The sequence below is a fragment of the Lycorma delicatula genome, chromosome 8 (assembly GCF_047948215.1).
Source record: "Lycorma delicatula isolate Av1 chromosome 8, ASM4794821v1, whole genome shotgun sequence".
Lineage (NCBI taxonomy): Eukaryota > Metazoa > Arthropoda > Insecta > Hemiptera > Fulgoridae > Lycorma > Lycorma delicatula.
In genome coordinates this window covers 100595672-100622494 of record NC_134462.1, presented here as the reverse complement: position 1 = coordinate 100622494, position 26823 = coordinate 100595672, and the positions used below count along the sequence as shown (strand labels likewise).

The 26823-nt window shown below is 33.4% G+C and overlaps 2 protein-coding genes across 6 annotated transcripts in view; one reads left to right on the top strand and one right to left on the bottom strand.

The window, feature by feature from the left end:
- Nucleotides 1–13821, bottom strand: part of LOC142329171 (uncharacterized) — a 64829-nt gene extending 51008 nt beyond the window's left edge. The window contains exon 1 of the mRNA XM_075373557.1: nt 13243–13821. Coding sequence (XP_075229672.1) covers nt 13243–13623 — 381 coding nt within the window. The 5' untranslated portion in view covers nt 13624–13821. The remainder of the gene's footprint in view (nt 1–13242) is intronic.
- Nucleotides 1–26823, top strand: part of LOC142329167 (uncharacterized) — a 503112-nt gene that overhangs the window by 366391 nt on the left and 109898 nt on the right. The window lies entirely within an intron of this gene.

Sequence of the window (26823 nt, the reverse complement as noted above, 5' to 3'; positions counted from 1 at the left end):
CACGTCTACCTCAACAGAAAGAAATAGCACGAGAAACGTACCGAGTAAGATAGGATTTACGAACGAACAAAATACGATATTTGTTAACTATCGGGCGAGTCTGCTAACGCGTATAATCTCAGCTTAAGTCGGTTACTGGTAACGGGTCCGTATACTTAAGCGTGAGTTCAAATCAATATCTATTAAAATTACGGAATAAAGGTAAAATAAGGTAATTTAAAAATCGATGTGTTTCTTATTACCTACAGCTCAGAAATATTTTTATAATACAGAAAGGTATAAAGGAACGTCGCGATAAAGACGTGATAAGCAGAAGAATGGATGTTTTAACGATCACGAAGATGATTCATCATCAGCAGTGATCCTTCCTCTCATGTCTGAGAGCCGATGATCCGATTCATACCCCGCTGACGATTTTCCGCCGTAGCTCACGGTCTTCTGCCATTTGAATCGATGTGCCTAGTATTTCTCCAGTCGCCTCTTCAACTTGGTCCAGCCATCACGTGACCTGCTGCCCTCGATTTTTCCCTGTACTACTAGCTTCTCAAGATTTTCTCCGGGCTTACGGATTATACGGCCGAAAAAGCTGAGGTGGGTTGGAAGCATATTGCGGACAACTTCCTCTGCATATCCGGCTTGTTCATAATCAAGTTGTTCGTCCTCTTTTCCGTTCGTGCTACGCGGAGCGTTCTTCTGTAGGCCCGCATTTCGAATGCTTACTTCTCCTCCGGTCTTCCACCTTGATGGTCCAGGTACGCCGTACACAACTACTGGGAAAACTAGTACCTGAAGCGGTCTCAGCTTTTTATTCCTCCCGATTGCCATGTCCTTCCAAATAGCTGTCGAATTCATAAGCGCCTCTTTCCAATAAAATTCTTCTTCATCCGAAGCGGCTTAAATAGCTGTTATTAAGAAAGTCGATATGTGAATCGTGCCATATATCGATAATGTATGCGGTGTATATACGGTACCGTATCACGGTGTGTCGGATCGCCGCAGTGGGCAACGCTAACCGCTTCTCGATACTCGTCCGGGATCCTGTTAACAGGTCTCCTACAGGTCTGGAGGTGAGATGCTTATCGGGTAAAAGTTTGATAAATCCCCGCTAATACCTACTAAATTCGGATCGACCGTCCATCCATCCGCCGAGTTTGTAATACCACAACATCGGAAAGCGTATTCTTTTTTTGTAGACGAATAAAATCCGTAGTTATAAAATTAATAACATAGACGGATACAATTTTTCTTTTACATCTTCGAGTGGAGAGTTACGAATGTATTCGTATATTATGTCAGTACGAATCTAAGCAAAAACGTAAGAGATGCTGTTCACGGGTAAAGGTACGCGATATGCAAATAAAGGTTTCAGCGATAAAAAGGAGTATTTTACTTTGCTACGCGTAGTATTTCGTTAACTCATACTTTTTTTAATAAATTTTATGTAACCTTTATTATTCTAGTAAGCGTGATATTTACATAACTGATTTTTTTAAAAAGTTTTCTTACTTTCAGTTTAAATTCAAATCTTTATAACGGAAAGCGAACGTCAATCGAATTCAATTTGAAGCGTTTTAATTTTTCTGCATTATAAGTATGTAAAGTTATTATGAACTTCATTCTTTATTTTTTTAATTCGTGCACGAAATATTAATAATTTGATCAGACCTCTATTATAGGAAACTTTTAAGAATTCCTTTTGTATTATACGCGATATTATTACGTTTATAATATCTTTGATATTATTATTATTTTTCTTTTGAACATTTTTATTCGGTAAAGAAAATTGCTTCTATTATCTACGCACACGCGCGGACTACCTTTCTCCCGCATTTCATCAGTGATATGTAAATAAACGTTTAATTTTCATTCGGTAGTATTCTAGCTTTTTATTCAAATAAAAAAAGAAAGAAAATAAAAGAAAAATAAATTATTTCCGAATTATTTATTTTATTTTGTTGAGAAATAATTAAATGGGGGTTTTGATTTTAAACAGATTTTTATTATTGTATATTCCTCGTTTTATTTTAACGTTTAACTTGATTGTTTATCACGCGCTTATATAAAGCTGTTTATATTTACTAACGCACGTTATCAAGTTTAATTTCAATTAATAAATAAATAGAGGAATTAAATATCGAAAATTGCTATCGGTAAATAAAGTTTATTTTTTAGATTTGTCATTTTTTTCTTTTTAGATGAGACATTTTTTTAAGATGTTTAATTTTATTATGACATTGAATTTTTTTTATTATGAAACGATTATGCTTTATTTAAATCGTTCAAATTTACTGGTTTGAAAATTTAGTAAAACTGACGCACATTAAAGAATATTTGAGTGGTTTTACATCGTGTATTTTCCTTGCATCGAAAATTATACAATTTTGTATTTTACAAATGACAGTAAACTTTATTTGTTTTCATTCTGTGTATTATTGAAAAAAACAATACGATTTTTTTCTGTACGTTTACTAGTTATTATTATTTTTTTTTGTACTAAGCTCTGATAAATTAGTATATATATTCTGGAGAAATTTTATTTTTTTGTACGCAACATATTAGATAATTTATATTTCCTTGAAATTTTGTTCGTATCCCAGATGTATAGTCGCAGTTATATAATGGTGTGCTTATTTAAATGTACGATACCGAAAATAGTAGCTTCGAATGACATTCTCGTGGGTACTGCCGTAGATAAAGTTAGTTACGCACCGCACATATTATATACCTACATAAATTGCCGGTTTCGCGATAAAAATAAAACGCAAACAGACTGTAGGTCTAACTCGTGCATACATTTATATATAAACTCATGTAGTCGTATACGTTTATTTATTTTTACGATGATTTGAAGTTTTTTTAAAAGAACGTAAGTTTTTATAAGATAAAGAAGTTTGTAAGTTTTTGTAGAAAGACGTCTTAACCCCTGCATTTTAATTCTTGTTGTTTGAACTTTCTAAGGTTAAAATCAGAAAAATATTGAAACGGGTTTGAAAGTTGACGTTTATTTTTTTATATCTTCGGAACGGTTTAACCACGGGGAGTCGATAATTATCCGCAATATTATTTACATTTGTTAACTGCCATTTTCGCGTGGGCAGATACTATGCGTTGTTTCCGACTAAACACTTGCTAGACGGTAAGTCGCATCCTTACCGTTAACGGTGGCTGTTTGCATCAAAAGAAGAGCAGAGGATAGCGAACCGTTTTTATCTATTCTAAGGTGTATCAGCGGGGGGAAATTTATGGAAGTTTTATAAGCGCGATGCGGGAATAATGTTTTACCACAATTTCGATGAGCGATGAAGTAATAGTCTATAAATCACTGGTGGTTCTGCTCCTAAGTTCTTGGACAAAGAATGACCGGAATTCACCGGTGGCGAAACACGACGTCTACTGTTTCGAGTCGGACGGTAAACGGCAGAGTATGGAATGTAAATATCCACATTAGCCTTCGAGTAAGGTTCAAAAGTCAACCGTCAGCAGGAGAATTACGTTAACAGTTTTTTTTAAATTTACTAGATTTTTATGGATACTAGAAAATTATCTGGAAAGGACTTGAGGATAAACCAAATACAGGGAAATCCTTATTGAATAACCGATGATTGCAATTCAAGGCAAACACCGAGAAAAGCCATCGAAGTGCTCGTTTTGTTAAATGACAATATCCATCCGTATGTTGCTACCGGCATGGTTGAAAACCTCCGGAAAATCGAATTTGAGGTGTTAGATCATCCTCTGTACAGTTCTGATTTAACTTCTTCAGAAATCACTTGTTGAGCTCATTTAAAGACAACTGAATGTCGTCGATTCACCTTCTTCCTAGAACTGTAGAAAGTGATGCTTGCGTAGCTTGTTACTCGACAAACTGACTGACTGTGTCGTCATGCAGAATCTTGAAAGAAGGGCGTTAAAAAGCAAAGGGACCGTCTTGAAGTGATAAGTAAGTTTTTTTTATTCTGGGCTGAATAGCGGTTAGTTCGGATTTTGTCAATTGTAAGATTTTTTTTTAATGATGAAATTTTAGGAGTTACAGAATGGGATGTCGATTTTTAAAATTCCTCTCGTGCATGGTTTTTTTTTTCAAGAAATATCGGACAAAAATTGCAAATAATGAATATCAAATGATTTTAGAAAATAAAATTTTCACCGTTTAAATCTACGTGAAATAGTTTTTCTCTTTTTTTATCATTATATATTTTCCCTTTTACTTTTTTGCCTTATCAGTACGAAAGAGCATTTTTTTCAAATCTAATGAGAGCGTTAGGGAGGAAGTACATCACGATACTAAAAACAGGACATTTATCAGCTTTTTACTGTTTCATCATCCGACTTACATTTGAAATTTTTTAAATAGTTTTTTTTTAATCAGCCCTGTATTAAAATAGGAATATTCATTAGAACTTAGAGTCGGGTATAATAAACATTCTCTGAAAAAAAAAATGATTTCACAGTTTTTTCACTTCTTATCTTTTAATTCATCAGTTTGGAAATTTTTTTATTTATATTTACATTTCTCTGGTTGATTTATCTGAGTGGATAAATTTTTACACCTGTCACAGAGATAAGGATAAATTATTAATTGTATTATGGAAGTAACCAAATATCCTGTCGTTTTTAGCGGATTTTCAAAAAAATTGGAAATCGTTACTGCGCCCGGTCATGTTTATATACATGTATGTATTAATAAAATTTTAAAGCTTACTCTTCTTAATCGTAAGCATTATTATTTTAAAGCCAACAACTTTGTATGGCTCTAAGAAGCCTTTATGATATCGGTAACTATACCGTAATCGTGGCAAACATATCTAGATTACGTATGGCCGGAAGAGTTTAGATTTTACCATTAGTAAATGAAGTTTAATATGTAACGGTTAGAAACAAATTTTTACATTATATATTTTATTCTCTTTGACTTTTTAATCACATTTAATTGATATTTTGTCATTTAATTATCCGATTTAAAAAAGGAGGTTTTCGATTCGACCCTTGTGTTCGTGTTTTTTTTTAATGTGTTCACGCGTTACTCATCACGGTATAGTTTTCTAAATAAATTGAGTGAAATTTTTTAAACAAAATTATTTTGTCTTCATCGACGGTTTAAAGATATATTCAATTTTTTTTTGTCATCATTACTTAGTATTTAATTTTTATAATGTAATGCTGAATAACATTCTATAAGCTAAAACGTTTTGAGCAGCGGTAAAAAGAAATAGTTTAAAAACACTGTCTAGCCTGATAGGAGACAATGGCTTTATTTTTCGCTCTGTCTGTTTATTTCCGTTAATTCGGTTTATTTTTCATTCCTATTCTTATTTTTCTCAAGACGCAGAGTCTATATTACCTTCTATTTATTTCTCATGAAATACCTGTTTTCATAAAGGCAGCTTTCAGTTTTTTTTGTCGTATCTCTTAAAATTTAAACAAAATACAACCAAAACAAAAAAATTTAAAATATAATCAACTTTAAAAATATTAACTAAGGATTTTAACTAAAGCGCGCGCGCAAATCGTATTTCATTCGCGCGGGTGTGGTGGTACTAGCACCCCTTTAAATACTTTTTTTGCACTTAAAATATTATTCATTTACTTATTTCTACCGCTCTTCTCTAACGTTACAAGATAACAGACGACTACAGAACACCCACCGGGTTGGTCTAGTGGTGAACTAATCATCGCAAATCAGCCGATTTCGAAGTCGTGGGTTCTAAGATTGAAATCCTAGAAAGGCAGGTTACTTTTACGCGGATTTGAGTACTAGATCGTGGATACCGGTGTTCGTTGGTGGTTGGGTTTCAATTAACCACACATCTCAGGAACGGTCGACCTGAGACTGTATAAGACTGCACTTCATTTACATATCATCCTCTGAAATAATCCCTTACGGTGGTTCCGGAGGCTAAACGGAAAAAAACGACTACAGCAGCTGTACGTAAGTGCTACTCTAGCACTCCTTGTGGTGAGAGGGTAATAATGACACTATATTCAGTTTGTCAGTTGTTTATTTAGAGCGCTCTTTGGGTTGGGGTTGCGAGTTTGCAAAGCATTTTTTGAAACTTATTATTTTTTAATTGTTAACAAACGTGCCTAAGAAAAATAAGACCTTAATTAGGCGAAATCTCGAAATATTGAGGGTGTCCTTGCTCTACAGCCTCACCCCCTTAACCTTTTAACTTGAAAATTTAATGGCATCATTGTGCTACGTATAGAAGTAATGTGACCAAGTTTGGTTAAAATCGTCCGAATAGTTCTGGAGATATAAGATGGTTTAGAGTGCGACACTGAACACACATACGAACATCCGGAGAATTTTTACCCGGTTTTTTAGTTTTTTCGGTGTCAAAACGTCAAGATCCGGTGAAAACCGCATATGCTTAAATTGGACCGATTGCAATACTTTCCCTTCTAGAAGCTATACCTCTGTTACAGAGCTAGACGAGAAAGTAAAAATTCAAATAAAAAAAGACTAAACACGACCTGAATAAGTATTTTTTTAGGGTGGTCTTTTTGGAAGCCGATTTTATTACTTTTTTTTCTAAAATTAAAAAAAAAGTGGTTTTGTCTGAAAAACTAAAAGTATTTTTATGCGTGCAATTTTTCTTGTTTGTATTTAATCGAACGGTTTTCCATACCGAGGTAAGATGGACTGAACGATGACGATGTGGTTTGTGGTTTATATTGCCTGAGAATGTGGTCAGTCAGTCTATGCTGCATTTCTTTATTCAGAATATTAAGAAAAACTTCTATTATTATTATTTTTTTTTTCATTTTTGTGGTGAAAGTTAACTTATATTATTCAATTCTTTTCCTGGACTAAATTGGCTACAGCCAATTCTTCTTTGTTATATTTCATGGAATGAATTTATTGTTAATTTGTTAAATAAACTGTAGCTGACAGTATACTTCCAGTATACTGTCATAAAACATCTTTTAAATTCAGTTAGTTACAATTAATCTGAATTTCATTTTTTTTTCATCAGTCAATGAAAAAAAAAGTTTTTAGTCTCTTTTAGTAATTGGACGTTATAAATATTTAAACAAATCGTTGTGAAATCGCTAAACATTTTAATTGAGATGTCGGATACAAATTACTTACATTAAAACAGTGAAATGTATGTTACCTTGACGTCCTTCGTTACGTCTGAATGTCCGTGCATCAGTTTTTTAATATGTCATGTATTGAAATTTTTCTTATTTTACTGACAATATTTACCGTTAGAAACTAGTTTATTTTAGTTGAAAACTTTATATTATTTTTTTTTTAAATATCACATAAATCTTACGTGCTTTTTATTTTTACACACAATGTTTATATTTGTTAGAAACTGGCAGACTCGTAATGCTTCGCTATTGCTAAATTTGACAGTATGTATATATATATATATATATATATATATATATACACTCAATTGTGTTCATCTAATAAATATATAAATATATATATATTTATTTATTAGATGAACACAATTGAAAGTTTGATAAAACGTTAAAAAAAACAACATTAGGCAACTTCACAAAATTTAACCTTTTGTTTTATAAGTCAGAATGTAAATAAATCCAACTGGCAAAACAACAGCACAACCTACCTGATTTAATTCAAACCACTCTCGAAACACAGTAGTCGGTGGAAAATAACTTTTTAACGAAAAGAGATACAGCTGCAAAATCATCACAATTAATAACATTAATGAAATCAAGAAACTTACAAAACATTACGGAACTTCACAAAACTTAACCTTTCACTTTATAAAAGAATGTAAATAAATCCAATTGTCAAAACAGCTCTACCTATCGGTTTTAATTCAAACTACTCTCTAAACAGAGTAGTCGGTTCATAATATCCCTAACTTTTTTTCTACTGGTCAGATCGAGAATTTCAATAGCTTTAAACCTTCTCTAGACAACGCGGACCATTTCGCAAAAATCCGCGTGTAAATCGGTCCAGTACTCTTTTAGTCTATAGCGGACACACATACGAACATTGACTTTTATATCTACAGAAGAAAGTCTGTTTGTATATTTGTTTGTTTGGTTCGTAAATATCTCGACACCAGCGCCACCAAGCGGGTATAGTTATTGCAGATATTTTTCTTTTCATTTAACTAATATATATTCTGAATATGAACCAAATCGGACCATAAATACAATTTTTCGAAATATCTCGATCCCAGCGCCACCTAGCGGGTCCAAACTAATTCAGAAAGATTTGCGGACGTGCGCAGAACAACTTACCGAAGTTTCATCGCATCGGATGAATGGTATAGGAACGCATACAGGACAACATTTATATATATATATAGATTTTGAAAAGTAAATTGCATTTCGATTTTTCACTTAGTCTTAATAGTGTAGTAGTAGTAGTAGTTTTTTTGTGTGTTCGCGCGCGCGCGTGTGTCCGTAACAGCAAAATTTACTCGAAAAAGACTTAATCAATAAATCTGATAAATGATTGGGTACAGAATGATAGCAAAGTTACTAAAATAACTTATTCTAACACACTTTATCTATTTATACTTTTTTATGAAATGAGATTTAATTTGCTTGTGTTATAACGATTAAAATTTGAATAGCGTTTTTTAAATCTTATATGTGGCGTTTTACATGACATATGTAAGTAAAAATCATAGGCATCGTTAAAAATATATTTTTTAGAGGGTTTTTGTTCACATCCTTATTGGACAATTACAGCATTATACGAGTTAAACTTTTGTGTAAATTACTTTTCCCCTCAAATGCCGTATAATTAAAAATACCATTCCTTTTCTGGCCAAAAATGAGTATTTTTAATAATTACCAGGATCAATAAAAAGATGAGACAAATTTTAGCGATAACTATTTAATGCGATAAACTGTACGACTTTCAAGTTGCCAACCTTGATAGAAAATATCAGCTGTTAGAAAAGAACTTGCTTTATTACAATTTTCTTTTTTATATCTAAATACGGTTCCGCTTGAAACGTGTACCTTGGAAAAATCCCGTGCTACGATAAGATTTTTATCTTCTGAATGTGTAAAACCGGCCGGAATTCAATCCCGAATATTAAAAAATATGGTGAAAAGTGCAGCAACCGTGAAAATTGTTATAAATGTATCGAACAGTTTAAATCTAGCAGAACAAGTGTGTTCGATATTCATCGAAAACACCGGTGGAAGTTTTGACTGACGCTTTGCAAAATCGCATTAATGATATTATCCTCAAGGACAAACGCACACAAATTTGAATAATCGCAGAAATTTGTAGTGCGATTATGTCCAGTCTATTATCCGTGATAAGCTGGATTTCTTCTAAACGTGTTCGAAAATCTCAGTCGTAAAGTCAATATCACAAAGATCCGAATTCACATTTGAACTTCAACGACGGTTTTTAGCGAAAGGCAATGGTTATTTTTAGATCGCATATTAATTTATCAACATGGAGTCAACATCTCGAGCTGGATAATCCAATATGCTCCAGGAATGTGCTTATTGGATTATTCAATATTTTGAATATCAGAGTATGGAAAGAAAACATCCCAGTTCACCCCGGGAAAAAATTAAAACCTACCCGTCACCCGGTAAACTGATTCTAACGGTGTTTCGTAATTATAACGGCCAATTTATTGAGATGATTAGGAAAAACCAGGTACATTCATTCAATAACAAGTTCTATTATGACACGGTAGAAAATTAAGTGAAATTCGCAATAAAGAAGAAAAGGTCCCGGTTCTATCTCAAAAGTTGTAATTGTTCTGCATGATAACAGCCACTCTATAACGTTTAAAAGTCACGGGAAGCTGTTCGAAAGTCGAGTCGAGAGGTGTTGCAATATCCACCTTACAGTTCCAACGCGCATCATTATACTTTTGTTTGTTTCATCCTCTCTTCAGGGGTTTTTTCGTGGCATCGAATTAGGCAGCAATGAACGGGTCAAAAATGGGGACGAAAAATTCACAAAACAAAATCTGATGCGGGCACCATATGACTTCTTTATACGATTATTAAATTACATATACACATTATATTAAAATGAAAAGTACATAATTTAATAAGTCATTGATAACTTCTGATATTTTTTTATTATTTTTTTTTTATTGTTATTGAATCAAAATTTATCGTAATTTTTTTTTACAATCAGATGTTAATAATTATTAATAAATCAATATGTTTAAATAAAAATGTCAAAATAAAGGAGATGAAGTTGTATTCGAACCGATGTGCCTTCCCCTTCTAAGACCCAAATATTTCATTAATTAAGATTTCATTTGGCTATAACTCTGGAACCAATGAAAATAAGTACCACTTATCATATATCGTTGAAAATATCTCAATAAAGGCTTATTGCTGGAGTTAATAAGGCTTTTTTGCAAACTTTTGGTCCAGCCTATTAACATTACGACAGTCCTAAATCCAAAATTTCAATATCCTATGGCTAATCATTTTTTAGTAATGGGACATACTATACATACGTACGTACGTACGTACAGACGTCACCCGAAACTAGTTAAAATGTATTCAGGGATGGTAAAAATGGATATTTCCGTTGAAATCTGAAAACCGAAATTTTTCGCGATCACAGTACTTCCTTTATTTCGTACAAGGCGGTAAAAGTAGGACAAATGCCAAAATGAAATCGAGGGATTATGTGGAAAGTAGCGTTAGTTTCATGATCACTGAATTGGTAATTGTTCTACAGCCATTTGTATCTTTAAAAATTAAACGACCCTAGTATACACTCGTACATGTTTTTATTCTGTTCATGAAAACGGGTTATACATTTTTTTGTTCTTATTCTGTTTAGCCTCCGGAACCACCGTAAGGTATTATTTCAGAGGATGAATGAGGATGATATGTACGAATGTAAATGAAGTGTAGCCTTGTACAGTCTCGGGTCGTTCGTTCCTGTGTGGTTCATTGAAACCCAAACGCCAAAGAACACCGGTATCCGCAATCTAGTTTTCAAATCCGTATAATAGTGAACGGAAAGAATAATTGAGAAGTCGACTGACGGACAAAGAGTAAGAAGAGAACTTAACTGATATCACAAAAAACAATTACAGCCGCTCTAGAGTTCTTCGTTTCAGGTGTACACATTCACATACACACGTATTTTTTACCGATTTGAAAATGAATACGAAATTTGTATATAAATTAATTAAAAATAAAAACATTTACATTCGATTTATTAATTTTCTTACGACTGCATAAGCTTTATTAATATTAATTAATGGATATACGCACTAATTATGTTCGTATTAAATAATTAAGTAAACAGGTGTATACGGCATGGCACCATGTGTCGTACCGTTTATGATAGTTAAAACAACGGCGTTCAAGTTACGGTACGGAACGATCCGTAGTAATAAATTAGATAACAATAGTTGGGCGGTGGAGGAGGTACTTTTGTATTATGAACGTTATTATTGTGGGCGTATAGAACGTAACGGGGATGGGAATTTACGGTGAACGGAGGGTGCTTTTGAGTTTCGTTTTAAGAGAATGTAATTAGAAGGAAAGTTAAATGCCGTATAAAATTGTTCTGTTTCATGAGCGAGTGAATAAATGAAGGGATCGCAGCGAAAGGATATAATTTGAATTATTATTGTCACTTCTGTTATTTGTGTGTGTGTGTGTGTGTGTATATATATATATCTTTAACGGTCTCTAAATCATAATTACCGTAATTTTATTATAAGATATACAAGAATTACTGCTATTATTCGTCTAAAGATATGTTCTAATTCCCGTTTATAATTTCTTCATTTGCATCATAGAAAAAAAATTAACCCGCTGATTTCAACGAACTGTTAACAATTTTCGCTGACGAGTTTGCTTTATGAAGCTTCAGGACTTGTATATTTAAATTGAGGTGTATAAGATGCTACCGCTTGTTACAGGGTAGGATGGACTTAACGCATCACTTTCATCCGATACGTACTTCAGAAATAGTATGTACTATGCCTGGTTCAACTTCCGGGAAGAAGAGGAAAAAGAAGGCAAAATAAAATGTTTTTAGGCAAAAAACGTTCCGCCTTGAAATAACCTAAATGATAATACTATTTTAACAATGATACAAAAACGGCTGTGTCTTATACTATTGTAGATTTTAATAAAAGACCAGGATTTGTTAACGGAATGTTTGATACAAATGTAAATGCCGTTGTTTAGCGTCGGCTGAATGTCCCAGGATATAAGCCCGACACTTGTATGGATTTATCCTGATAAATACGTTTACGGTTACGGGTGGGTCGACACGTAACCGTAACTCTTAGAAAATACAGACGTGGATGTAGAAAAAGCATAACCGTTGTCAAGAATTAACTAGCGTCCCGTTTCTTGATTTTAGAGATCGGAACAATTTTTGTCGTTTCCCACAACTTTATTCGACGAATCGGATATAACACTTATAATCGCTGTGCTAATCCTACAAATAAAAAAAAACTTTATGTTAAGTAAACATCATTAATTTCGGCGAAAGTAATTCAAACAGATTCTCTAGTTCCTCATGAGCGTTGAACGACGTAAGCCAGATTAGGTCAGTTAATAAAGTTACAGATTAATGAGCCCCTTTTTATTGTGAGACGACGGTAAGAAATTCATGCGTGCGTAATATAATCTGAACGTCGCTATGATATCGGTCTGTTCATGCTAGCTCATTTAATAATGTTTAACATGATAGTTTTACCGAAGAAATTTAAGTGCCTTTCACTGTCTATGTAAACGAGCACTTGCGTGCAAAATTCGGCCGCGAAGTATTTTTCTTTATTTATTACAAATCCGGTGTTTCTAACGTGAATCAAAACCCGTATCGTATTTTTACAATTATAATACGTATAAAAGTATTGTATTATTTATTTTTAATACACGTTTCTTCCCATTTTTCCTGGGGGTTAGCATTCGAGAAATTTTTTATGCCGTGATATTCTTCCTCCCGTCCAATTAAACTGAACGTTGTACGAAAAAAAATCGATTATCATAAATTTATTCTGCGGAGTTAAATCGCTATATTGTCATCGGTACTCTGTTACGTAGTTGTAAATCGCGTCTCGGTACCGTTAAAATGAAACTTATTCAAAAATTAGTAAATAAGAAAAAGGGCTGTCACGGCTAAAAAGAATATTGAGAATTACGAAGTAATCAACCGATTGCAGGTTCTGGATTTATTCCTGAATTTACGATTAAAAATGGTCCGATAGATTTCTTTAAGTACCTTTAATAATCGAACGAGTTTATAATTTATTTCAATGGAAATTAAATACTTTTACTCACCAGTATATATTGTGTCGAACGCGGAGCGACTACCTGTCTCAGAAATCTGTCTGCCGCTGGAAACCAAGGCACTAAAGGCGTATATACTTTGTCGCCATACGCCCCATTTCTTTGTGATTTCAATATTTTATGGAGTTCTAGAGTATACGCGTTTCTTATGCTTCTGATTTTGGCTTTTACTACAACCACATCGATATTTCGAAAATTTATCGAGAGAATATCTACCATCTTTCGGTAAGACTCTTCCCTTATTACCTTGTTTTTATAGTCTACATTAGTACTGTCCCAGAGGACAGGAAATTGTTCGTACACTTCCACAAAATCGCATATCATCGAACTGGACCACTTTTTCATTTTTACATTCGACATATTTAATCGCATATAAATTAAATATTAAAAAATAATAATCTCGAAATAAAAACGAAGTATTAATCCGCGGCTAGCCCGAGGTGAAATGAACGAAACCGTCGACACGACATCTGGTCTGGCGCAACAGATCTTAAAAGTCGACTTGCGTTCCACGTTTCTTCGTGTGAAGATAGCTAACGCCAGACGTCTGGTTGTTACAGTTGGCGCCAGTTCAGAGAGGAACAGTACGGCGAGGTGAAGTACGGGGGCTTAATATAAATTTGTGTTGCGGCAGCGGTTTACAAGTTAATCAGTGTCCCCGTAGAAAGGGAAATTTAAGGTTATAAATTTCCCACCGTCTTACACACCACCGGTTAATACATCATAATTCGTTGTTGTAATTGAACGGTTGTTGCATCAACGTCAGTATTAAAATATTCATTCTCGTGTCAGAAATTTTGTCGGAATTTGTTTACGTTTTTCTTTTTTTTTCATTATTTAACCTCCGGGACCACCGTTAGGTATTGCGTCAGAGGATGAGATGAATGACAAGTAGCGTGTGAAAATACCATGCCTGGCCGGGATTCGAACCCGGGACCTCCGGATGTAAGGCCGAGACGCTGTGAATTCGTTTACCTAACGTAAATCAAAACGTTCTTATATTTATTTTCATTACTTCAGAGTACGAATGAAGATGATATGTATGAATGTAAATGAACTGTAGAGTCTCAGGTCGACCATTCTTGAGGTAATTGAAACCCAACCATCAAAGAACACCGGTATCCATAATCCTATGATATGCAGGCATAATCCTATGATGGATTTAGAACTACGATTTATAACGTATCATTTAAAGGAAAATAATGAAATGTTTCAAGCCGGTGAGCTGCAATATTTAAAGTTTACAAAACTTCTAAAACGGTTGATTAAAAACAAACATTTTCTAACCGGGTTTAAGTGCTGTAAACCGTAGACAAAATCACTGGCGACGTTTTCATGAAACCGTTAAATATTTTTAAGAAAACCGTTAAAGTATCAGTAGTCGTTCTCAAGATAGTAGTCGTTCAAGAACTTGTGCCAGGCTCGCTAAGGAATATGAGTAATGAACTGAGTTCATGTCGCCTTCTCCAACGAGATCGATTATTTGTTGATCATGGCTGTATAATGTATTTAAGAGACCGGCTATATAATGAAGAGCATTACTCTAATAGAAAGAGATTCTGACCAGGGCCTTTCTACCTCACTTTGTTTACATGAGATACAGCCATAAAAAAGACCGGAACAGATAGTTTAAACTACAGATGAGTATACCCATTCTATAGAAAAATACCCTTCTCCAAGTAGAAGATAGTATCTAAATTTACAAGTTTTGTTAAACTATCCCTACTTCGAGATTCAGCACCTCTGATATAATTATTTCTACAGTATCGTATCTTTCGATTAAAAAGAAGTTCCGCTGGATTCAAGTCACCGTAATATACATTTATCTTCTACCTCAGAAAATTTCACGTTTGTGACTACTCATTATACCGTTATAGTTATATTTACATTACACGAAAGGTTTACCTTTACTATAATGTGAAGTAAAGTAAAACTGCCGCAATGAATCTTGAAGTCTCAACTACGACGACTAGTACGGTGCCTGTTATCCAAATTCAATACATTCAGTTTAGGTTTTACGCGCAGAAGCAATTGCTTTCTTTTTAATACAAGTTATTGTTTTATGTTATTGTACGGATTAAATTTAAATATTTTCTGGAACTCTCGACTTCCAAATTAGCTGATTTGGGAAGACGCGTTCACCACTAGACCAACCCGGTGGGTTTGCTGTTTATACCTTATAAATGATTAAGTATTTTGCCGTAAAAAGAAATTTACGGTATATTTTTAAATGTTATAAAAATGTAGGCCTATTTTCATCAACAAGTATTATAATATATTACGTCAGCCGACAAATGATAAATTAACTAACATTATAATTATCTGACATTTATAAATATAGTTCATAATCTATTATCATTTTATTTATCTTAAAAATAAACACTGACAAGCCAGTAATTATAACTCAAGAAACGATATAGTTATATTAATTGCTCTGTGCTCATAGTTTTCAAATACAAAATAAATGTAAAAATAAATAATTACCCTTAAGCCTACGTTATTGAGTATAATCCAGTTAACCGGTTGTCCTGTGTTTGTTGATCGTGTAAGAGCATTTGTGCAAATTCCGTTTCTTTTTATCCGAATTCTGATTGAATAAAAAGTAATCACATTTTATAATCGGTTGTATAGTTTTAGTATTTTATAATCACGAGTAAACCTGAATGAACGAACTATAATTATGAGTCTACAGTCAAAAACAACAAACTAAAACGGCAGGCCGGGGAAATAATAAATATCGTGTATAAGTTTATGAAACAAGAAGGTGATCGATTTCCGAAGTCGGAAAAGGAAGATAAATACTTGATTTACATAAAAATATGTGAAGAAAGAACAGCAGTTGCGTGTAGGATGTCGCGATCCCAAGTCCAACGAGTGAGAAAAGAGAAAAGGCGGTTGGTAGAAAAACTAGCCGAAAATCCGCGGAAACTTCCTTCTATGCTCCAATAAAATACAATCTCCGTGAAACGCCTCAACGGGACTAGATGACTTTGACAAGTGTGTGGTGAGACGGATTATAAGCGAATTTCATGAAATTCATAAACAACTACCGACGAAATATGCCATCGGTTATTCAGGAAAAGAGATGAATTTGAGAAAAATAATAAAAAAATTGGGTTTTAGATGGAGAAAAACCAGAAATAACCGGAAGGTTCTCGCTGAACGACATTATAAAAGGTTTAAGCGTATTCAGTATCTAACCGCTGGAAAAAATTTAGGACCGAAAATAGCCCGATAGTGTACTTCGACGAGACATATATATATATCTACTCGCACTATAAATAAATCGTGGTGATTCAGTTGTCGGGCTGAAAGTTTCTATTTCAAAAGACAGGGACTTATAGTACGCACCGGAGGAGAAATGGGTTTTATGCCAAACGCCTTACTAAGTTGGCAAGCAGATTTTAAAAATTGCGATTACAGAGCTCAAATGAAAGCGAGAAATTACCTAAAATGAGAGAAGAGATGTTCATTTCAAACCTTCCCGATAATTGTGTGGTAATTTCTGACAACGCATCCTATCAGAATGCCGTTTTAGAGAAATCACCGATTTCCAATACAAGAAAAGAAGATTTGATGAAGTGATTGCAGAAGCGTTCTGTTCCTCATTCTTCCTCTATGCTGAAATCACATTTGTACGAATCGGTAAAAGCAAAGAAAATGTTTGTCTATGAGTTTGACGAACTCTTGCAAAAAAAGGGCATGATGTTCTCCGGCTACTTCCATACCACCCAGATTTAAATCCTATCGAGATGGTTTGGTCAGAAGTTAAAGGATACGTAGCAAGTCATAACTTTTGATATCAAAATGTTCAAAGGCTATGTAAAAATAAAGTGGCAAACGCGAATGAAAAAAATCGGAAGGTGTATTGCGATAAAGTTATGGAAACAGAAGCCGAATATATGCGACAAGTACACGTTATTGACTAAACTGTGGAATCGTTTATTATTTCTTTACGAGGAAATAGTGAATGTGACAGTGATGATGATTCTGATGACGTAACCTCGGAAATTCTAATATATCTTGCGAATTGGATGGCGTTCACCCTTTTAAATTAAAATAGTTTTTATTTTGTTCAACATTTAAAAATAATTAGTTTCTCCTGTAATTTACGATCTTTTATTTAGTGTATTTAACCGTTATCTTGCATTAACTTTTGAATATCTGTTTGACAATAAAATGGAACATCAACACTCAATGAGGGTAATAAATTTTGATTTGCATGTTATTATCATTTTCTGGGTAGGGCTACTATCGTACAATTCCCAGTTTCATAAGCGTTTCTGTAATTCTTGTTACGTTTACAATTTTGAAAAATGTATAATAACATTTTTTTTCTCGCAAAATGGCATCCACTTCCTTGTTAAGGACGTGGATGCTCTCGCGACGGAGGACGAGTTTCTCAGGGAAATTCGTAAAATAACTGGCGAGTCGGTCACTATAAATGTTTTATCAATGCGGCCGGCTTGCGGCTCGACGCAAGTAATAACATTAGCTGTGCCGCCCGTCCTTTCGGACAAACTGCTGTCTGATGGGCGTGTTCGCGTCGGGTGGGTGGTCTGTCGAGCGGCTCGGCGTGCCTTCGACGAACTCTGCTTTAGATGCTGAAGTCCAGGCAACAGGGCCAAGTCCTGTAATGGCGCAGATAGAAGCGGCCATTCTTTTACGTGTGATGAGGTCGGCCGTATACATAAAGATTGTAAACGGTAGCCTCGATGTACATTCTGCAAGTTGTACGATCATGCCCCCGGAGGTCGAGGATGCAAGACGGGTCCATCTGTGGCAGGAGTTGTCTTCACACTGACGTCATGGTGTCTTTGAGGGATAGCTCAAGTCTTCCACTTTCAATGATCGGGTGGGGACTCCTTTGAGATGCCATTGGGGGGAATGTAAGACCGTAGTGCTGGTGGGGATCCATTTGGGGGTTCCCCACTATAGGGGAGGCGTAAGATCGGAGTCCCGGTGGGGAGCTCTCTTTTGGGAACTCCTTAATTGCGTGGTTGTTTCCAGAGGGGGGAACTGCTGATGTATAAAAAAAATTGTTGAATTTTTATTCACATATTCGTTTTTCTAGCGACAAATATAAAATAACCAATCGTCTTACATTTTCTTTTTCTAAGTCGAAAAACGTTTCCTCTCCTAATTTTTCAAAATTAAGCGGGTTGCACCTAGTTAACCTTAGTTTTCCTTCTTTAATTATGATAAGCGAAACTAAAAAAGAAAAATGATTCATAAATGATTTTTGTAAACAATTAAATAAATTTTATACATCGGGAAATCTTTAATATTACCTTAATATCGGTCCATACGGTCTGGATGATTTATAACGCATTACTTAATATAAAACAAACGTTAATTTCGCCGTCTTTGATTTGAAAGTGGAGAAAACTGTATTATCTCTTAATGCCAAATCCGTAGTACTCGTAGGCTACTCGCAATAAATCACCCCTTCCGAAATCACATTTTTACGGTCGAGAACAGCCGGATTTTATATCGATTTGTTAAGGAATTCGGAAAAGCGCTTTATATTGATAATTTATGCTAATAAAATTATAATAAGTAAATATTTTATTCAAATTACGCTAAGTTGTATAGTATATACATAACGTCAGCAACGGATGATGCATATATTGAACATCACGTACGGGTGTGCTGCTCCACGGATGAAGAACTCTTCTGGCTTTAGAAAAAAATAGTAGTTTTTAACAGAATTCCATATTACAACGAGCGCGCGCATCAAAGTTTTTCTGTATGAATACAATTTTTAAGGGCACCAAACAGTGGACTTAAAGTTTTCAGACTTTTTGAAGAAGAACAAACGAATATTATTATATTTTCACACGGAATGAATAATGATTACACGGTTATCATTTTTACTAGGTTACCCGTCGAAGAAAAACATTGTGGTTTGATCTGCGGACGAAATCATACTGTTTATCCGTGTGAATAGAACGGGAAATTATTTTAAATTGAACTATAATCAATCGATTTGATTTAAAATCAAGTTAACGAGTCGGTTGATTAGAAGTTACAGCGGTAGCGCACGTTCCGTTCTTGCTCGTATGTTCTCCATACTGTACCTCCTGCCAACTTTTATTTAATGCTATAAGTATTGGAATTAATAAAAATTTCAGTATTTCCTTACCTTTAAAATTAATTTCCGTTCGATACGACAACCAGGATTTTAATATCTCACCAACCGATTAGATAATTTGAATCGGCGCCGTTATTCTGAACAAGTATACGATATTTAATTAAATAATTAAAAATTACTTATTAGTCGCTTAAAAATTAATATCTTAACAACGCCGGATTATTTTCGGAGTAGTTTAAAATTAGTTTTTAGACCGCATTAGTGTCCCGGACAGTTATTTGTTTTCTCTTATTTGAAATTTGATAACATTTTTCCTGTTTCGTCGTGACCTAACGTAGTAAAACTTACGTAAGTATTAAAAGTTGTTTAGTCATTTCAATTATGCATTCGTTTTATTCAGAAATAGCTTGAACGTGTAATTTTATTTGTACAGGCGTATCGCGGTACATTCGATGAAATTATTTTATTTACCTCGTTTATTATAACTATTATTAGCTCTTGTCAGTATATGTGTTCCTAGTAATGTTAGCCAGAAAACATCACATCACATTTGATGTTTTCCGTCTGAAAATTACTGTAAGTTCTCTTTTTTTTTGTTGATGATTTAGTACGGATCTAAGCTGAAACCAATGACAAAAATTTTCCGTGATTTCGATAAAATTTCAGTACGTATTTAATATATCTTCGGTGACAACCAGTTTTTTAATTAGTGACCGTGCGATGATAACGAAAAAAGAAAAAAAAAATTAATAATTGTTCTGTTACAATTTCCTTAGCGTTTTCATTTCAAGTTTAAATAAATTTTAAATTGATATTTTTCAAAACTCAAAAATTATTTATTATTATTATTTTTTTCTAGAAAAATGTAACTATTTCTGTACAAAAAAATGTTTTTTTGTAAAAAAAACATGTTTTATATTATATTGAAATAGTTCCTAGAAATTTCTTGAATTTTTTTTTGCATGTCGATTATTGAATTTTTGCTTAAATTTTAAAGCCCGTCAATTGTAAAAAAATGTATTGCAAAACCCCTTTTTCAGTTAAAATAAATTAATTTTTTTAATTTAACGGGTTCATTTTATATTATCGATCGGAAGGATTAGTTAATGATATTAATGTTTGGTTTTTAGGGCAGATCCTTTTTTTTTTGTTTGTTTAACCTCCGGGACCACCGTTATGTATTGCTGCAGAGGATGAGATGTATGATTTGTAGCGTGTGTGAAATGCCATGCCTGACCGGGATTCGAACCCGGGACCTCCGGATGAAAGGCCGAGACGCTACCATTCGCCCCACGGAGGCCGGCTTTACGGCAGACCTATTTAAAAAAAACTTACGTTAATAATGATTTCTTTAATGTGAAGATTATACTTAACAAAATACATTTTCGTAATTTTATTTGTTCTTTTTTTGTCTTGATTGTTAATGTTTAACAAAAAATTAAATTAAATTTAACGGATACAATTAAATTTTTATTTCATTAGATTTTGATTTTGTTAAATATTTTCGCTTGGCTCTGTAAAATTGGTATTTTTTAATATAAAAGATCTAATTCTTATATCTTAAATTAATTTAAACTTGTCTGCTTCTTTTGAACACTGTTTAGCTATTATTACTTCAAAGTCTTTTTTTTTTGTTTTCGTCCCTTTTCTTTGTTTATCGAATTTACTTTCGGATTTTGCTTTTATACTGGAAGTTTGAATTAGTTTCAGTAATTTAGCTGTCGATAATTAATTTTTAATTCTTGTTGACCGTATAAAATAAGCGAAATCTTCAGCGTATGTCATATCGGAATTTTCTTTTGTACGTTGTTTGTTTTGTATAAAAACAAAAAAAAATTAAAATTCGAATCGCAAGATTAATTTTGTTTTGAATGTGATCTGTTTCTTATTTAAAAAACGACTGTCTAACCGTCTTTTGTCGTCGGTTTTGGATTTCTTTCAGCCAATTGTGGTTTGAACCAAAACTTATTGTAATTTTTAAATTTTTTTTGTATGTGTACGAAGCGAAGATGATTCGTGAGCAAGCTAGCAAAAGGAAATACATATTGCATATTGTTCCTTCAGCTGGCCAGTTATATTTTTAATTTTTAATTAATTTCTTTTTTTTTTATAGCATTTTTCTAAATCGCTGATAGCTTCTGGTATGCTTAGCAATAAAAAACGAACGTATTTCCTGAACCGTAGAATAAAATTCTTATTTTTCAATTTTATATTCTTTCTGAATGATATACCTGAACAATAAATGAAAAAATGATTGTAATATTATTATTCAAAAACTGAACGATTTGCCCTACGAATTCTACGAACGTGTACTAGTAACACGTTTTATGTTCAAAGACGACTTATCTTAAACTCATCTCTACGGTGATGCTCTCGCGAACAGACATTACTCGGTAGTTCCTTTTAATTTCTTAACAGAAATGACAAGCTTTTCAAGAAATCGATCGCTGTCGAAAAAACTTTATTTTATTAATTACGTACAGCTAGTTTTGTCGTTATGTCTTTAGTAGATTCCTTCGTGTGAACCCGAAGCCTAACGACACAAACGGAATGAAAATGTGATAAAGAATACATCGTGAGGGTTTGTAACAAAACTTGTGACGTTGTAGGCAAGAAACTCCTGTAAAGACTATTCAATGAATATACCGGTAAAATTTTAACTAATCTGTAGTAGAGAATACAAAAATCATGAACACCGCATCACGAAGTGTTCGCATTTGATAGAAGATATTTGACTCGCTTCTCCGGGTTGGTTCCCTCAACAAAGTTCAAGATCCGTCTTTAAAAATTCCTTTCACATCCTGGTTTGAAGAAACACGACGGTTATGGTCGACCATATCGATAAGTGTTACGATATCTGGCAACGATATCTGTTACGATAAGTGTTAAACTGTGCGAAGTACATCGCATAGCTTAACACTTATCGGTTGTCAGTCACTATTTCAATATCTTTCAATCCGCAAGGATTTTTTTTCTTCCGACCGTAAAATTCACTAAATATTTTAATAACTTTTCGGAAATATTTTCTCAAACTTTTATTTCGGGTTTATTTTTACTATAAACTTATTTTTTTTTTTATAATAACCTCTTAATATTACTACCGTTCTATATCAGCTATTCGGTCTTACAATTAAAATTATTATTTTTTCAATAATGTGAGAAATTACGGGGAGGAAATACAAAAAAAAAAAATTATATATGTCGTTCAGTGAATAACTGACATTTAATTAACCTACTGCATGCTTTTAGTTCATTATCATTTTTTTTATAATTTATTTTACTTAATTTCGATGTTTTCATTAATCAAGTCGCTATCGTTTATCGTGATTACGTCAAAATCACGTTTTCATAATTTACCTTTTTTCACTTATTACTGTGATTTATGTTCGTGTATGTTTTGAATTATTGCGTAATTTATTTTCTGTTTAAAATTTAAATCGGAAGAAAGCGTATCGAAGTAAGGAATAATTTAATTTAAAAATTTCAGAACTTAATAATGTACGGGAAATGTGAAAGAGTTATGTAAGGATCTCGTTGTTGGCAAAAATACAGTTAATTGGAGAAAAAACTGCTGTCGAATCTATTGATAATTTACTCTCTTCGCATCGTATTCTGAAAGTAATAAATGAAAAACGAAAATTGAAATTTTGATGATTGTTTGTAGAAGAGTTAACAAACAGCATTATTTAAAAGAAAAAGACACTTGTTTTCTATAATATACTGGATGGAGGCTAATTTAAAGCGAACGAAAATAGGAAAAACTGGACACACCGCTGTTCATTATCTTTGATGAGAAATTATTATCGAGCGACTCGATCGATGTTAACGAATATTCAAAACTTTTCTTGATTTGGTAGTACTTTATCCGGAATAGTTAACTTAAAATAAATGAAACGATGGTGGATTTTATCGATTTAATCGCTAGATTATTGAATTCTGTAAGATTTGTCGATTGTTTTTTTTTTAAATTCTTGATGATTTAGTTCGGTACTAACGAGAGAAAGTCTTTTATATTTAATAGTAGCTCAAATGCCGAGCCATGTGGACGGCTTAACAGGTCGTATTACTGCACCGGTCATTTCCCAAAATAATTTTTATGGAACATCGGGTCGCATTTTTAACCGATCGCTGATGGTCATTTGTATTATATTCCAGTAACTCTTTTGTCTTTTCATGAAAAATTCATCTTTTAATTTTCACGGATGGATCTAATAGAGTTTGTTTCGAAGTGCGGTAATTTGAGAACTTTCGATGTACGATCTGCCGCGTTAATTTTACGTTTACTGTTGGTAACTGCTCCTTCAATCGCTATCCAATTTTTTTTCTCTTTTTCTGTCCCTCTCCCTTTCCTTCTCTCTATATGTAGGGTATTTATCTATGTATAGGGTGAAGGAAGGAAATATATACGTTGTGTATATATATGTCCAGTATTTTCGAATTTTTACATATATTTTCTGATCTCAACCGCCATAAACGTTTGGGTAAGTTTCTGCCGGATTCCAGGCTACATATAAATCCCAAGTATTAAGGAACCTCTTGTAAACTGTAAAGAATCCTGCTTGGCCAGAATCCTGCTTGGCCGACTTTGCGGAACGCGCGATCGGCTCTATTTTATATGCGTTTTAAAAGTCGGCCGAAGATAGCGGAAGAGTGAACAATAATCTACGGAGACCTTTAGTATTCTTTATCGACGAAGAAGTTGTCAATAAGAGACAGTCGCTTCCAAAAACTCGTCTAGAATCTTTTACTCCCGCGTACACCGTGTTATCTAGTTCGATTTCTTATCGCAAACTTCGTTCGGCGATACTATCGATACCCCTCCTAGATTATTACTGTGTCATTCATCACATTTTCCGTGACTGTTTTTTCTGCATTGTATTGCGAAGAGTAGTAGCGAATGTTTGAATTAGAACCTAGTTTAGAATTAAATTTGTTTAATTAGTTAATTTTTGTATTTTGTGAGTGCACGTGTTTGTATATAGAATAGAAATATAATATTTAGTCTATTATTAATTAATACTTTTCTTCGCAAATATTAACGTTTTAATGTTTTTTTTTCCGGGTAATGTTGACATTGCACCCGTTTTAGTTGTGCTTTATGACATTTCTTTTTTTCCTATGCCCTAGCAGGATACGCGTTTAGTTGTCGATCCTTGCCGAAGTTACTTTTTGTATAAAAGTACTTCTTTTATATTATTATATTTTTTATTAAAAGCAACATTAAAAAAAATCAATACGCTAGTCTCGGTTTCTCTTTTTTGTTGATCTTCCGCGATCTCTTTTGCCATTGACCCGATAGCGGAAGACCGGTCAGTGCAAATCGGTTATATTAATTTACCCAATTTTTCTGAAAGGAATCGATACACAATAAATAATTTATTTTAAATGGGTGAGAGCACGCGTGCGCGCGTTTGTATGTGCGTATTCATTTTATTGTATCGTGGGATTTGCCCTATATATTTTATAATGAAATCTGCGAAGCGTACACATTAATTCAGTTTAATAGTTGTCTTTCTTTGACGTTATCTTAGTTAAATATCATTACTGAAGTATTTATGTTTCCGTTTGGAGTACTTTATTAAATTTGTTATTTCTATTAATTTGTTATAATATCTTTGTCCCGAAGGAAGTATATCTATTAAATTCAACGGCTTACTTTTTTTGTGAACCGGTTGTACAACTTTAATACTATCCTGTGGGTGTATGTGCACACATATATAGTATACGTTTACATACTACAAAAGTGGAAACCTTGTTTATCCAGATATGGATTAACCGGCGTTTCGCTATTACAGTTTACCTATCGATTTTAAATATCGATAGGTATCGATTATAAATATAAAAAATAATGATTCCGAACTTTGCGGTTGAAATTCAGATTTTTAATTATTTATAATACGAATAAAATGTCAAGTCGACAAAATTTTCATTTTAGGAGTCGAAAGCGTAAACGCGCACCCCTGTAGATGTGTAACGGGTAGTTAGTCAGCATCCTGGAGTTAAGCCCGCACACATTAATGAGTTTTTAGTAATGTGAATCCGGTTTAATGGTCTGTAACATAAATAAATTCATCGAAACTAATTTGAAAATTAAATATATTATTAATATAGTAATAATAATCACTGATTATCTTTTCATTTAAAAAACCTTCATGGTGTTTTCTGGCTTTGAATTTCTCAGAGTACTATACCATAAAATCGTAAAAACAGTAAACTGCGGGTGACTAAAAACAGTTTTTGAGATCCGATAAAGACTCCATAAATTCTCGGCTGTACGATGGACGTTTTGTACCTCCACCAAATTGTAACCATAATCTGCTCCACAAATACAAAGAACACTAAATATCCCTGCATCCTTACTGCTGATCTAATAAGGGTCTAGCTTATACTTTAAAACAATATCGGAAAGGAAGGATCAAGAATAAGAAAAAAAAAAATTGCAAAATAAGGATAATCTATTCGGTTAAAGACCGCGAAAAAGAGAGAAGTAATCCCGGGATCTTTTAGGGTTCCTACAGCTAAGAATTTCGAGTTTTGGTCTTTCCATCAAAAGTCTGAAGTTTTTTGTCGTTTCATCGATTTGGATAAATGCAGATGAATATTTTTAAATAAAAATGCGATAAATGTTTCTTGCCTGTGAGGACTAACTACAGCGACTGTTATAAGAAAATGATTATTCGGCACGCCGTCTTACGAGCCGCTGTTCGCAATAGCAGCGATGTAGTTTATGCTCTTAACTAATATCTTCTCAGGTTTAATGAAGCGGTCATTTTAAACGATTTCTTTTTCAAATATCACTTCATTCTCATCGTTAATAACGTGTTCTGTACTCTTATTATTAAGCGTGCAAAATCTGATCTTATAACAAATGAAGAGTGCATGTTCTTTTTATTTGTAAAAAAGGGACTTACCAAGATTACTTGCATTATATAAGATCGTCCTAATTTCGTCGGTAAAAAAAACCGTCAAAACTAGATCAACGACAGTTAACAGAACGTACTTTTAAAATTTTATGTGTTTGTGTATTTCACGATGACATAAATCCGTGTTAGTTGTTCAAAAAGGGTAAGTTTCTTTAATTTTTGAAACGCAAATTCCAGTAACGAAATAAAATGGAGAATAAAATAAGATCACATCGATTTTTTTTCCTTTTTAATCATGAAGCAAGTTATTTAACTTCAAATCGGCAAAGATATAATTTCTATTTATAATTTGTCCGCATCGTATTTGAACATTTGGTGCGAGTTTTCTTCTTTGGTTCTTTAGATTTTGTTAAGATGTTGAAGATCGCTTCATTTATTACGGTAACCTTTTTTAACGAGTGATATGGACAGATGAAATTGCAAACATACGAACAAGCAGTCACAGTAAAGTAAGAAAAGTTGTTATTTGAGGTGCTGTTTTTTTTTAATGATAAATTGGTGCTTGTAACTTGTCATGATAATTGTTTTTCTGTTATTAAAAAAAAATAAATAAAA